General features: G+C 43.4%; 1 protein-coding gene across 1 annotated transcript in view; it reads right to left on the reverse strand.

The window, feature by feature from the left end:
* The window catches only part of LOC134600871 (organic cation/carnitine transporter 2-like), a 90326-nt gene that overhangs the window by 57629 nt on the left and 16932 nt on the right, over positions 1–15765 (reverse strand). Inside the window, exon 2 of the mRNA XM_063445259.1 lies at positions 7267–7370. Within this exon, the coding sequence (XP_063301329.1) occupies positions 7267–7370 (104 nt within the window). The remainder of the gene's footprint in view (positions 1–7266; positions 7371–15765) is intronic.

The following is a 15765-nucleotide window of genomic DNA, read 5'->3' on the forward strand; positions in this document are numbered from 1 at the left end:
GGTGTACCGCGGAACCCCAGCGCCAATAGGCGTTCCGCCAAAAGTTAAAAAAAATAAAATGGCCGCGGGCGGCGAGGGTGCAGTGATCTCGGCGAGGGAGCTGAGCAGGGAGATCACTGCTCCATCACCGCCCACAAGCCAGCCGCTCAGCACCCCACTGGAACCCAAGGACTCCATGCCAGCACTCCTAAAGGTAGGGGGTGCTGGGTGGAGTAAAATTAAAAAGAAAAAGAAAAGGTAAAAATAAATAAATTGTATGTGTGTTTGTTAGGGAGTTTGTGTGTCTGTCAAAGAGTATGTATGTGTTTGTCAGTGAGTGAATTTGAGCTTGTTGGTGAGTGTATATGTGTTTGTATGTGTGTCTGTAAAAGAGTATACGCGTTTGTCAGTGAGTGTATGTGTGTCTGTCAAAGAGTATGTGTTTCTGAGTTTGTGTGTGTGTGTGTGTGTGCCAGTGTAAATCAGTGTTTATATGTGCCTGTGTGTATATATGTCAGTGTGTGTGTATGTCACTGTATCTGAGTGTGTGTGTGTATTTGTGAATCAAGATGTGTGTGTATCTGTGTGCCCCTATACATAAATACATACACACACACACACTGACACCTACAAACACAGATACACACATTTTGAAACATAGATACGCACACCCTGACACACAGATACATACACACACACACACAGTGTGTCAAGGTGTGTGTATCTGCGCGCGTGTGTGTGTGTGTATATCAAGGTGTGCACCACAATGTTGATACACTATGTCAAAGGGTTTCACAGGAAATATTAATTGGGAACTCCTGATCTAGATTATAAAGTTGCAGTGGGGATTGCACACCTCCAATTAAAAGGAGTTCTCCCATGACATCAGAAAACCTATTTCATACATTTGAAAAGTATTTGTGGGGTTTGCATAAGAAAAATGCAAATATATTATGTAATTGACAATCTCCATCTTAGCTTCCTGTCAATCTACACTGATCAGAAGCAACATTAAAACCACTGACAGGTGAAGTGAATAATTGTTCACTGTTTGTTCATGGTTTATATCATTACAATGACACCTGTCAAGGGGTGAGATATAGTAGGCAGCAAGTGAGCCTTCAATTCTTGAGTGATCAGACAAGTGCCAAATAGTGATGGCTAGAGGAATGGGATCTCCTCAATGACAAGTGTTATATGGTGTTCCTGATAAGCAGTGCTAGTAATGACCAAAAGTGGTGCAAGGAAGGACAACATGTGAACTGGAGTCAGGGTCATGGGCACCCAAGACTCATTGATGCATGTGAGGAGCAAAAACTAGTCCAATCACACAGAAGAGCTACTGTAGCTCAAATTGCTGAAAACAACATAATGCTGGCCATGAAAGAAAGGTGTCAGAACACACAGTGTATTTCAGTCTGTTACATAGCATGATGACCCTTGTCCACCGTCAAAAGTTCCTTCAATGAGGATATGAGAGTCAGAACTGGATTACGGAGCAAATTAATAAGGTTGCCTTGTCTGATGAATTAAGTTTTCTTGTAAAACAGGTGGATGAGTATGTGTGCCTCATTTACCTAATGAAGAGATGGCATCAGGATGTACTATGAGAAGAAGGAAGACCAGCGGAGGCAGTCATATGCGCTGGGCAATGTACTGCTGGGAAACCTTGGGTTCTAGGATTAACGTGGATGTTACTTTGACACAAACTTACCTAGAGCTTGTCGGAGACAATGTACACCCCTTCATGGCAATGGTATTCCCTGATAGTAGTGGAGTCTTTCATCAGAATAATACACCCGGTCACACTGCTAAAACTATTCAGGAGTGGTTTGAGGAACATGACAAAGAGTTCAAGGTGTTGCCTTGGCATCCAAATTTCCCAGATCTCAATTAGATCGAGCATCTGTGGAATGTGTTGGAACAACAAATCATCTGCTGTCAATGCCTTGGTGCCAGACCCCACAAGACATGTTCAGAGGTCTTGTGGAGTTCATGCCGCAACACATGAGAGCTGCTGTGGCAGCATGAGGGGGAGTTACATGATATTAGGCAAGTGGTTTTAATGTTGTGGCTGACCAGTGTATGTTCTAAGATTTGTCTTTGTACCTTGCAGTCAACATAGAGAAAGCACAGACAGAAAAGAAGAAATTAAACAAGTTTCTATTTCCCTCCTTCATTTGCAACGTGTGCCCTGACGGTCCCTTGACTGAACTGGTTTGTGATACAGTTAACCAAGTCTTTAACAGAAATTTAAATGAAAACAGAGAATAAAAAGGTTAACAAAAGTTATCAGTGATTGGTATGGTGTATTGAATGGAGTAATATCCAGGGAAATGGAAGTTACCCATGAAGAAGTAAAAGTCAAACAAAACAAGATACGTGAATAATATCGGTTTCCTTATGTCTGTAGAGAACCTTAGCCAATTCCAAAACCACTTTCCTTGCTGCCTTCAAACTCTTGAATTGCAAGCTGTAAATTCTGGCACCATATAACTATTGGAGAGGAGCCAAACTGTTGGAAAAAGGTGTCCTTATCTTTAGATAATCTCCCCCCCACCCCCCCAGCTGGTTAATAGATAAAATCAAACAAAAGCTAAGGGCTGTTTTGCAGCTTTAGTTTCAATGTGTAAGCCACTATGTTGGTTTCAGGGTTATGTAATTATCTCCCATAAGTCATTGGACACATGGTCTGTCTCTAAGACTTGGGTGCATCTGTAATTTTCATTTCGGCCAAATACATTTGGTTTTTAAAAACATTTTGTTAGTTCATTCTTTTTTGCACATTAGATTTGTTTTACTTCATTTAGGAATTTCATTTATAATTCAATTAACTGGGGGGTATAGTGTATCCCCCATGCCCCCTAACAGTTTACTGCGAGTGGGGCTATTAAACTAAAAAGGTGTGTGTGGGAGAGAACCTAGTGTCCTCCTTCAGCCCAGTGTGGGGGCTATTTAACAAACACATATCTCCAGATTTACCTAAAAGATAACCAGAGAGCACTATACAGAGTCAAACTACATGGATTGGAAAAACATTATAAGACTGTCCTGCCCTGCAAGCTTAGTCTGCGCGGAGCCCTCACCAATTCAAGGTGGATTATGGTTTTGTAATCTTTTTTAAATGTTAATAGGTTGCCGCCACTAGCCTTTTTGGGGGCTAAAAAAAAAAATCTAATGGAAAGTATTCATTTTTTTTTTTTTTACAAGTATTTAGTTTATTATTATAATTTATAAAGCACCAACAAATTCCACAATAGGTGATCAAACAGAAGTATTTGTTCCTGTGTGTACAACTGCCCAGTTTGTTGAGTGCACTGCTCAAACAAGCTTATATTCTGGCCCCCAGCTATTATTAGGGGGATGGGGAAGAGTCTTGGGGTGTTTTATTATTAGCTCCCACCTGCAGCTAATGGGTGGGTAACAAGAGGTTGATACAATTTTTTTTTATACTTTCCTGAATATACACTGGTTTGGGAGGATTGGATTCCTTGCACCCTTGTGTGGTTCTTATTTCCTGTTGTGGAGTTATCCATTATTATTTAAGGCCCCCACCCGCCAGTGGATGGGGCTGGAGAGGGGTTACAATAGGTCTACTCCCATTATTATTTAGGGTCCCCAACTGACACAAATGAGTGGGGCTTGAGAGGAGCACATGGTGTTCCCTGTTTAGTTCAATGGCCCACATTCATGGGGAAAGGGAGGTGGGAAGACACATACTATGACCAAGTAATTGTTTTATTATGTGCCCTACCATGGGGGGCGTGATCTCCCCTTTATTGGTTTAGTGACTGGGCAGCAATGGCGATTGCCTTTTTTTTTATATATAAAAGCGAGCAGCCCCTCACTGTTTAATAGATATGCCTCTACTCACAGCATGGTGGGTAGCGGCAGAAGAGTATTTAACCTCCCTAATACCAATAGGTCACATTGACCCCATATGACAAGGGTGGAGGGTGGTGTCATGGAGGATTTAGGAAGCGGAGTAGAGCTGTCCTTTTACTTTTATATACACAACAAGGAGGGAGCCGTGAGCCAGTAATATAAAACAAATTGCACAAATCAAATTTTAATTGAAAAAGCAATTTGTTCGTTTAATTTGTTGGAATTTGTATTTGTTCATTCGTCTTTTGGACGAATGGACGTATAGCCGAAATTCATCTGAACACGAATGCCCAAGTCTACTATGTGAGGTATACAAATGCATAGGAAGTAGTACAGGTCAGTGCACTGCACCATTGTTCCACTAGAATACATGTTATGTGAATGACAACAATAAAAGCAGAAGCACATTCTTCTTAGGGGGACACAGGATCCGTTTGAGGTCATTGAACTAGTTTTAGTGTCAGGAGTCCCCTGGTGTAGTCCTTCCATTCAGTGTTAAACAGTTTTTAAGTGTAATACTAAACAAGTGTCCCAGCAGCCCATTCCCAACAGTATCATATGGAGGGCAGTGACAGGAGAAAAGCCCCGAGGATGGATTATGCTTGGTGTGTCCCTCCAAGGTTCCTGCTACAAGCCCTAGACCTGGAAGAGACTTTAACAATCAGCAGCCATTAATTATTTTCTAAAGTAAGTCTACATAAATGCCTGTCACATCCAAAGAAGACACCTCCTTGCAAATGTTCTTAAATCTCTCTGATGAATATGGCACTGTTCATTACAACCTACTCCTTCATTTGTACAAAATCCCAGGTAGCCATGGCCCCGGTATTGGTGCCAATCAAGTGTGCAATGAGCTAACAAAACTGCCGGAAAGTGTATAGATTTATCCTTAAATGTTAACATACGGCCCCTCCGGTCACCTGTCAATTATTGGCATAAAATGCCACTCCTACAAATAAGTGAAATGAGAGAGCAGAATAACCTTACACAGTGTAAACATTATCTTACTCTACGTACTGGTTTTATTGAGAAGGCATCAACAAACTCATGTTATTATTGGACCTAAACAGCTGTCATATAAATGTTCAGGTTTTTACACTTGTGGATTGTAACAATTATAGACCATGCAAAATTGAAGCACCGCCGGGGCCTGAATAGAATGCAAGTGGCAGCTTGATGAGACATTAATTAAAATAGTTTATGTCTATAATAAATAGTATATTTACGGTTTAAGGGGTCATATGTAGTAAAATTGAACAGGTCATGAAAGGTCCACTTTAGCCCAGTGCATTTGCCACATCCATTAACTCCGTAGAGCTAATGGAACAAACGCAAGCTCACCGGCTGTCTGAATTACAACCGAGGAGGCATTCAGTAGCTAGTTACAAAAGTGCCAATTTATATTTGAAATCAGCAATTTTACAGAATTAAAAATAATTATGTGTGTGTATATATAAATATATATATAAAAAATATGATGACAGAACCTAGAAGCATAAAGCTGAAGTGATTTCTGGGTTTAGAAAGTTCCTTAAAAAGAGGATCCATAATATTTTTGGTAATCACACCACTCGATATTAAACGGAAAAGTTATCATTTTAAATAGTTACATAGGCTGAAAAGAGACGTGTCCATCAAGTTCAGCCTTCCTTATATTTGCATTTTGAGGTTGATCTAAAAAGAATGCAAAAAACAAATAAATAAATAAATAAAAAAAAAAAAAAAAGTTTGAAGCCCTTCTAATTTTGCAGCAAACCAAGAAAAAAAAATCCCTCTTGACCCCAGAATTGCAGTCAGATTTCTCCCTGGATCAAAAAGCATTTATGGGGTTGCAAAACAGCTAAAGGTGGGAGAATGTAGATTTAACAAGCTGCCTGGGCACTGGTTTAGGTGCAGTGCTCACAAAAAGTAGAGTGGATCACATATGAAAGTAAAGAGTTGGTATTATTGTTATTACTCCACGTGCCTTTTTTTAATAATCATTTAAAATTTCTCATTGTGGTATTTACAAAATAATTGGGGAGCATTATAGAAGAGATGGGCTGACTTAATATTTTCATATCTTTAAACTGAAGTGGTTTTATATATGTATAAATAAATTAGTTTTATCTTCGTTCAAATCTAAAAGATTTGGGGAGTTATTTAATTATCAAATACTTACTTAGTGGCGCATTCCATTAAGCCCCATAACATATGCCACAACCGTAGCCCACCTGACAATGTGTGTTACTGGAAATGATGCAGTATATTGTAATCAGTACATTGTACACTGCCAATGTATTTCTAAATCCAGAAAGAAGCAATCATTCACAGAATTATCTGTTGTACAATACAACATTGCAAGGCCAGTAAGACTTCTGGCGTGGGTTGATGGGCGCAGGGGTCTGATCACACATTATAGAGATCATGGATACCATAACCCAAGGCTTAACAGACAGGGTATTGTGTCCATAACCATTCCGGAGCACAAACACAATGGAATGTTCCTGCATAAATATTTGCCACAAAAGCACCAGTGGCAAGTGACAGTCCTGCACAGTCATATTCTATTACGTATGTTTGCTGCTCTGCTTGCCATACAGATGGGATGGTCTGGAAGTCCAGATGGATACAGTGTTTGAACTACCAGTGCAGACCTGGGTAAAACCCATTATCACATGGAAGGGGCGGCCACTTGAAATATATTCTTCCTTTTGTCCCTGAACTGCAGGACGTCATTAAAGTAAAGCATACATTTCACTAGTATATTTCCCAACTAACAGAATCAAGACAACTGTAATTAAAATAACAATAGCACCATAACAATTTTAGCTGATTGAAGAGTTTATGGGTGCTGGGTAAAACATCAGTTTACTCACCTTTTAGCGGTGATGCTGCTTGGTACCTGGTATCCTGCAGCCCAGCACCCAATTACGATAAGGCAAAGGTGGAGCTATGCTCAGCTTTGTGGCATACCAATTCATTCCAGGAGTTGGACGAATGATTGGCTGACACACACTCAGCCAATCACTGTCCACTGCCACTGATATGGTGAGCCATTTCATCTGCGGCAACCTCTGGCACTGTAACCCAAGTTTTAGCATCCCTTTAAAGATTCCTGGTTATTACACGATGTAGCGTATATAAAAATCTCATTAGGTCCACACATTCCAGCAAACAAGAGTTACCATGATACGTCTAGTTTCATCCTTGTATTACTTTTAGATTGAGGCAGGTAGCAGCAAAATAAAATAATAATGCCACTCCCATATTAAAATCAGCAGCAAGCCCAGAATGATTGAGATAAAACAGATCTCAATCATTTTATAGAACAGACAACTACACAAAAAATATAAAAAATATAAATCAATTAGTAAGTGTTCATGGAATCCTTGCATGTTAATTATGATATATACAAACTACCTGTCTGAGATCTGTCCTGAAACAAAGGAACCAATGAGAACTCCCACAAAAAACATCGAGGTAGTTAACGGCCCTTTCCAGTCATTTTCACAAACCAGATCCCACTAGAAGAAGAGGAAGAAGGAAAAAACAAAACAAGGTATGAGATGGAACCTGGTATCAGTTTTAACGTTTGAAGAATTACTTTTTTTACTTATTGAGTTTCCATATAAAGAATAAATCTAGGTACAGAAAAGGTAGGTGTATACAACCTGAATGTAAGTGTATTGTAGGTGTATTTTTTTTTAAGAAAATACAAGAACAGGAAAAAAACAAAACAGGGGGAATAGACAATCTAGGAAAGAAATTACCCACCTTTTGGCATTTATGGAATTATTACATTAAATTCATATAACACCCCTCAAATAAAAAAAAAAAAATGAAAGATTTCTACCGGTGAACAGATTTGCAAAGCCCAATATAAAACTCTGGTACTGGGCAGACATTTAATTTCAGACAGAACTTGAATATATGGGGTGATCAATGCAGTGGTGGTGAGAATGAGATGCACTTATCTCCACAATTTCTGCATGTCCCAATGATGCTCCAGGGACACCCATGCATGATTATTTAATAGCCAAAATATGCATGAGTGCTTGTCTGCACAAACATTTCTTCCACTGTAGCATTCACTCAACACTCAAAAGCACCCTCGTGTAAAACACTGCAGTTATTTCATTAATTTCAGGGGTGTGGAATTTAAAAACAAAAACATCCACACACACAAAAACATCCAGGAACTGAACCGGTACCCCAATCTACTTGTCCTGATACACAAACTAATTTCACATTGGGGCACCTTCCTGGAGCACTGGACATTGACATGGTTATCCATCAAACTTCATATTTTCGTGAACTGAATCCAAATGGAATACGTAAGGCAAAGGCAGACAATATTATGCTATATTCGACTTAGCTGTTCAATTATTTTGCGCACATTAAATCTGTCTTGGCAAAAATCTATTTCTATGTGTATTTACTAATATTTGGTTATTCTAATACATAACCCTTACAATATAAATATTTGAAGTCTTGTTGCCACTCCCCATTCCATCTCCAAAGTTTAGACTCTGCCTACTGTGATTTTGCTTTAAAAATCTTCCATTGGTGAACTTTTAAATCAGCGTTTCAAACCGATGGCATGTGGGCCATTATAACATGTATGCAGGCTGCAGTCATTCCCGTTTGACGAGGACAGAAGAGAAAGGTATGTCCAAGTTCCATAGGTATGTTACAGATTATGGATTGTCTGGCTCACATCAGAGCTGCAATAGAGCCCTTATTTAATGGGTCGGAGAAGGCTGGCCAGCTGAAAACAGTTTTTGCCTATGTTGTTCTCTTTCAAGCCAAATTACCAATGTTCGCTCCGCATTCATGTCAGCACACACAGCAGGTGTTGGGAGAGAGGACAAGTTTTTATCAGGTGTATGATACGAGTAGTGGTGTTTGTATGAGGAGTGTAGTCTTGTTGTATTCATTTTTGCAGTCAAAATAAATAAAATCACTAATCTACACAGCCTTGCTTAATTTTAATTAGACTAGGCTTCTCACTTTCTCTGAAACCTTGATTAATGCTAAATCATTTGTAAGTTTCATTAATTGTTCTCATTGGTAATTGGCTTGCTATGATGACCCTCAACTTCTCTAGCCAATAAAATGGGAAGTTATCCCTTGGCAGCATTTGTCTCATGATAAATCCCATTACCTCCTTCAGATTAGAAAGCTCAAAGGCCATCTTGTTAGGCAATAAACCATGGGCAGGGAATTGTACTCTCCTTAACCCTGGTTGTCTGTAGACAATTGTTAATCTTTCTTCTGTACACTCCTTCTACAAGGCACGTATTTAGATCCACAGCACATCCCTGTCCAGGATGACATTATCATATCTAGAAGCTCCAGGCACAATCACACATGCTTGGTCATCTACTAAGAACTGTCATACCAGCAGATGTATTGTTAGGTATTTCTTTCATAGTGCCATACACGTGCGAAAAAAAACACGCATGTACAGCACTGCATGGCATGCTCGAAATATACCAGCCAGGATATTCGAAATTACATTGTAAATGAGAATTTTGTCATTTTTTTATGGTTAAACAAACGACCAATAGGTACCATTTAGTTAGCTACAGCTACCAAGGTTTGTATAAATGTCACATGACAGGTCTGCTTTAAGATTAGTGTAACGAAGTTCCCTTCGCCACTTGGTCCTGGAGAGGCTTGCTTGCCAGCCTCCTGCCCTGCGACTATGGCCCGGGGGTGTATGGCCCTTTAAAACATTACTAAGGCCTATGGACTTTCATTGGACTGGTGCTGGCCCTTTAAGTACATTTTTTGGACATGGTGGAAATTGGAACAATGCCCCTTTAAGACGGTGTCCCCAAACCTTTAATATACTGTGTTCCTGGCTTTCTCCCACTTAGTTCAGTAAATGGGGCTTACTGAACCAAGTATTAAACAGGCGGACCACCCAGAAGTGGAAGCGTGCAGACAATTTACCTCCCAGGCTGGGAGTCTGCTGTATGTAAATTGCCGACCGCTGGGTGGCCGCCGTTCGTACATACGAACACTTGGCGGTGGCCATCTTTATTCTGCCGAACGCGGTCAGCAGTGTGTGTAGCCAAATCCATGGAACTGAAAATCGGCTCCACTGAGTTTGCAGCCGCAGAGACCAAGTCCCGTTTTTCAGTGTGAAATAGACCGATCGCACAGCCCAAATCTATGGAACTGTTTTGGGCATGAAAATGTGCTTGCTGTCAGTCATAAAGAACTTCCAGCTAACCTTTTAACCCATGGAAGGAATTGGCTGAATTTTGAATATGTGTGTAATTAAAGTGTGCTGAGTATTAATATGTAACTTTTATGAATATTGAATGTATATTTTTAAAGTTATAGTATATGTGTACAAAATGTATTTTTCCTGCCTTTGATAATTACTTTAACCCATTGTGTACAGTAATTATATCACAGGCAGAGGGGAGGATTTTGTGGGAATGAATGGGAGTGTTTTATTATATTATACGGGTTTGATTGGTTGTTCTTCAAAACCCTGTGGGCGGTACTATGTTTGTAAAATGGGCATAAAAGCAGAGTGTTTGATTAAAACTGCAGTTCTTCTTGACCCTCAACACGTAGTCTTGTCTCGTGATTGGAGGGGACAGCTATATTCACACAGGGGATTGCAATACTTTGTATACTCCCCTGAGCACTAATCACTGATACGCTCTCCTGGAGGAGAGGTCTTTCCCACACGGTCCTGGAGGACAGAAGCGGACGAGACTCCAGTTAAGCTACGGCGGTTGTGGAGTCTGCGGTGGTTGTGGTGCCCGGTGCAGTGCTTGTGGTCCTCGGCGCAAGCTAGGAAGCGTCCATCAACGGAAGGTACTCGGAGTACGGGGAGTTCCGTTACAATTAGTTTGTGCCAACCAGCTGCAAAACAAGAGCTGTCTTGCCCTTGTCTACAGTGCCAGATTATGTTTCCAATGTACCTTGGGCAAAGCTCTGGAAAAAGAATCTCTCTTTAAATGCATGGTAATATGCTGGTTTCAATACCGGAATTGCATACAGTTTATTTAACAAAGGCCAGGCCAAGGCACAATGGAACATTCTTTTTTTTTGTAAATTTCGTTTATTGAAGTTTTATCAGCTTTAACATGCCAGCATTTTGCACATTCAATATATATCGACATATGAAATAAAGATAAACAAATCAAATAACAATAAAGGGTTTAGAATGTTGAGAGATGTGTGAGTAGATACTTCTTTTTGAATTAATGTGGGCTCGCAGGCCCGAGTTCGTATGAATAGCTTTTTGGCACGCAGGCCTCAATTGCATTGTACATCCCAGTCTCTTTACGCATAATCATGATTTCTATTGGGATATACACCCCGATCTCATGTGTCGTTAATCGTGTTCTCGTGTCTCGGGTGTAGTTCCTGGTGCTGGTTGTGTGTGTGTTCGTGTTTTGTGTGAGGGTACGTGTGTGTGTGGGGAAGGCCCCGCAGCAGCCGCGGTCCCAATGTCCCCCGATCCAGTTCCCTTTAGGGCATGCTGGTTTTTACGCCTTCCAGCAGCTTGGGGGTTCCGCAGGAGCCCTTCTCTCGTTCTCAGGGGCTTCGTGCAAGCTAGTGGGTACTCAATGAGTTGGTTCACGTACGTCCCCCCCTATCTAACCTGTTCCCCTGTGGGGTTGTCCGTATGCTTATCTAGAATCCCACCTCCTGTCCGTCCTCTGTCAGTTCACTTGTGTTTGTTCATATGTCTGAACTCCCTATGAGTGTTCCAGCAAAGGTTGGAGGCCCCAGCCCCGATTTAGCCACGTTACCGGGAACCCCCCCCGTTTAGAGGCCGTGTCCTCCCCAGGGTCGTCTATATGTTGGTCAGAGGTGTGTCTTGTATAGCTACCGTGAAGTCTGGTTTGGATGTCTGGATGATCCAATGTGTCCATGTGTTTAAGTATTTTTGGAATGAATCGTTAGCGGTGTGGTGAAGTTCTTCTAGGGATCTCAGTTCCTCCATCTGTGCAAACCATGTTTTTAGGGGAGGGGTGTCCCTTTGTTTCCAGAACTGTGGTATCAGTGCTTTGGCTGTGTTTAGAATGCGTATTGTGAGCGATTTCTTGTAGGCAGATCTGGGGGTTGTGGTGTGATGTAACAGCATAGCTGCTGGGTTGAATGGTGGTGGGTCGTCCGTGAATCGTTGCAGTATTTTGCGTATGGCCTCCCAGTATGGGGTTATTTTTTTGCATTCCCACCATATGTGTAAGAGGGAGCCCTCTTTCTCCTCGCATCGCCAGCACCGGGGGGACTGCGATGGGATTATCATGTGTAGCTTCTCGGGTGTACGATACCACTGGGTCAGCAACTTATAGGCAGTCTCTTGCGTTTTACTGAAGCAGGAGCAGTGGTGAGTAAGGTAACATATTTTCTCCCAGTCTGCCTTTTCCGGTGTGAGGCCTAGTGCTGTCTCCCATTTCCCGTAGAATCTCGGTTGTTCTGTAGGTGTGAGTGTTAGTAGGAGGTTGTATAGGGCGGAAACCCCGTGTGCCAGTGGGTGTGGGTCTAGACAGAGTTTCTCAAAGGTGGTGGGCGCCCTGGTCAATATTGGCCCTTGGGGGAGTGAGGCTATATAGCTGCGAATCTGTCTATATTTCAGTCGCGTCAAAAGGGTGTGTTCTGTGGTTCCCCGCAGGTCCTCTAGTGTCTTGGTGCCTTCTGTCGCGTGTACGTGTAGTAATCTAGGTATTGGGTCGTGTATTAGGTCTTTGAATGCTCTTGGATCTAGGCCCGGTGGGAAAGTCGAGTTGTGTGTGAGTGGTAATAGGGGGGTCGGGTGTGTGGTTAGACAGTGTCTCCCTTTTGTACGGTTCCATACCTCTAGGGTTGCCCTGGTGTATGGGGACTGTTTCGCGTTCCCTATAGAGGCCTCCGGAGGCAGCCATGGCAAGACTGCGATCTGTATGCCTGCTACGTGTTCCTCTGCCTGCTTCCATAATTTATGGTTCCCTGTCTTCGACCACTCCAGTATCCGCAGGAAGTGGCATGCCTTATAGTAGAGAGCGAAATCCGGTAGAGCCAGTCCACCCTTGTCTTTGGGTTGTGTTAGTAGTGAATGGCGGAGCCTGGCTTGCTTGCCGCCCCAAACGTAGTGCCCCAGTGCCGAACGCAGCGAGGCGAAAAAGGGGCCTGGGATTGCTATGGGGATGGTTTGGAATAAGTAAAGGAGGCGTGGGAGGAAGTTCATTTTCACGACCTGTATCCTGCCCAGCCAGGAGATGTGTGGGAAGGCCCACTCTTGCATGTCCGCTTGCATTTTGTTCTGCAGGGTGTTGAAGTTTTCCCTGAACATGTCCCCTTCCCTTTTCGTTAGCCAGATACCTAGGTACTTAATTTTTTGGGACGCCCAGTTAAAGGAGTAACTTTGACGTAATGGTTCCGCTCTGCCTTCCGGGATGGAAACGTTAAGTATGTAGGACTTGCTCAAGTTTATTTTAAGGTTGGATAGCTGACCAAAGTCCTGTAATGCTCGCAGTATGTTAGGGAGGGATATTTCTGGGTTGGTCACGTAAAATAAGAGGTCATCTGCGTATGCCGCAATTTTGTGATGTGTCGTCCCTAATTGCATCCCTTGTATGTCTGGGTTGTTCCTGACGGCCACTAGAAGCGGTTCCAGGGCCAGGACGAATAGGATCGGGGACAGGGGGCATCCCTGCCGCGTGCCGTTTTGTATGTCAAACGGCTCCGACAGGGCGCCGTTCACTATGACCTGTGCTGAGGGTTGCGAGTATAACGCTTCTATCCACCCCCGAATTCCCGGTCCCATTCCCATGTGTGCGAGGGTGCGAAATAGGTATTTCCACCCCACCCGATCGAAGGCCTTCTCCGCGTCCGTGGATAGCAGGAGAAGGCCTCCCGTGGTTCGTCTGTCGCTATGCATCACTGTGAGGGTGCGTATGGTGTTTTCCTTTGCTTCGCGTCCTAGCACGAATCCCACCTGGTCTGGGTGTACCAGCATTGGTAGATGTGTTTGTATCCTGTTTGCCAGTATTTTATAGCTAAAAGTTTAAGGTCGCAATTTATCAGAGATATAGGGCGATAGCTCCCGCACTGTTCGCCGTCTTTGCCTTCCTTAGGAATAATCGTGATGTGCGCCGCCAGGGATTGTTTGGGGAATTGGTGGCCCTCCTTTATAGCATTTAGTGTTAATACTAGTGGGGTGTACAGAATGTCCGCGTACGTCTTATAGTAGCTGAGTGGCAGGCCATCTGGGCCCGGACTCTTGCCTGGTTTCATCTGCTTCACCGCTTTCGCCAGTTCAGCTATCGTTCTCTCCTCATCAAGGAGCTCTGCTGTGTTTTTGTCTAATGTGGGCGTCAAGTGTGTTTGCAAGTATTTGTCGATCGCGTCCGTCAGACGTTCGTCTGCGTGTCGTGTGTGTGGTCGTGGGAGCGCGTATAGTTTGGCATAGTATCCTCTTATGGATTCCTGTATTTTTAGGGGTAGTCTGTGTAGTGTGTTTGCGCTGTCTCTGATTCGGTCTATGTACGTTAGTTGTCGGCGTTTGGCTAGCATTCTCGCTAAGAGTTTCCCGCTCTTGTTACCGTGCAATGCGAAGAACGCCTTGTGCCTCAGGGCGTCTTTGTGGTATCTCGTCTGGAGGAGTTTGGTCAGTTCTCTGCGCAGTGTTAGTAATTGGCACTGCAATTCGGGTGTCTGAGTGGTTTTGTTTAGGCTGTCTGTTTCTTGTATTTTCGTCAGTATGTTTGCCATGGCTGCCTCTCGCTGACGTTTAAGTATGGAGCTTTTTTGCAGAAAATGTCCCCTGATCACACTCTTGTGTGCCTCCCACCTAATCGTCGGGGACGTTTGGGTCAGCGTGTTAAGTTCAAAATATTCTCGGAGGGTAACTCCGATGTCTGAGCTAACTTCTGGTATGGTGAGGAGATGCTCATTAAGCCGCCACGTGGCGGATCTCGGTCTGTACAATGGGGATGCGATTGTAAGTGTCACCGGGGCGTGATCCGACCACGTGGCTGTGCCGTGTTCAACTTGTAATGCGAGAGGGAGGTGATAGTGTGTTGTCATAAAGTAGTCGATTCTGGTGTATGAGTTGTGGGGGTGGGAGAAGAACGTGTAGTCCCTCTCGTCTGGGTGGTGGGCCCTCCAACAGTCTACCAGCCTGTGTTTAAATAGAAGTTGTTTGAGTGCGGTCAGGTGTTGAGTCGGGATGTGAGTGGTACCAGTGGACGTGTCCCATTTCGGGTCTAATGCCAGGTTGAAATCGCCCCCTATTATTAATATACCCTCCGTGAAACTCTGAATCCTACGGAGAATACCCGCTAGGAATCTGTAGTGTCTCTGATTGGGGGCATATATATTTGCAAAAGTGTGAGTTTGTCCAGCTATCGTGCCTTTCAGAAGTACGTATCTGCCTTCACGGTCTGTCTGTGTACCCTGTTCCCTGAAGGGGACTCCCCTGTGGATTAGAATTGCCGTGTCTCGAGCCTTGCCCCCATGATAGTCACTATAATACCCCGTGGGGTAGTGTTGGTCGTGCAGCTTCGGCCTGGCTCCCTCCTTAAAGTGTGTCTCCTGGATGAAGACAATAGATGCCCTAGCGGCGTGAAAGTCTCGTAGGGCTGCCGATCTTTTTTCGGGTTTATTCAGACCTCTTGCGTTGATTGTAATCAACGTGAGGTTAGCAGGCGTTAGCGTCATTTTAGGGCCTGTCTCGGCAGGTCCGGAACCCCGGCTGCTACGGGTTGGAGGGATGGTCGTGCCTGTGGGATATGTGTGTGTTGTCTGTAGTGTCCGCTGTCTCTGCAGCGTTAGGGAATTTGCGTCTAGGTGACCGTACTAACCCTCTCCCTCTCTAGGGTTTTCGTGTCGGCCACCTTAAAGTGGCGCTTCTCCCTTGTGGGAGTGGAAGGAATGCCGAGAAGTTCGGCTTTATCAGCGGGT

The sequence above is a fragment of the Pelobates fuscus genome, chromosome 3 (genome assembly GCF_036172605.1).
Source record: "Pelobates fuscus isolate aPelFus1 chromosome 3, aPelFus1.pri, whole genome shotgun sequence".
In the NCBI taxonomy this organism is placed as follows: domain Eukaryota; kingdom Metazoa; phylum Chordata; class Amphibia; order Anura; family Pelobatidae; genus Pelobates; species Pelobates fuscus.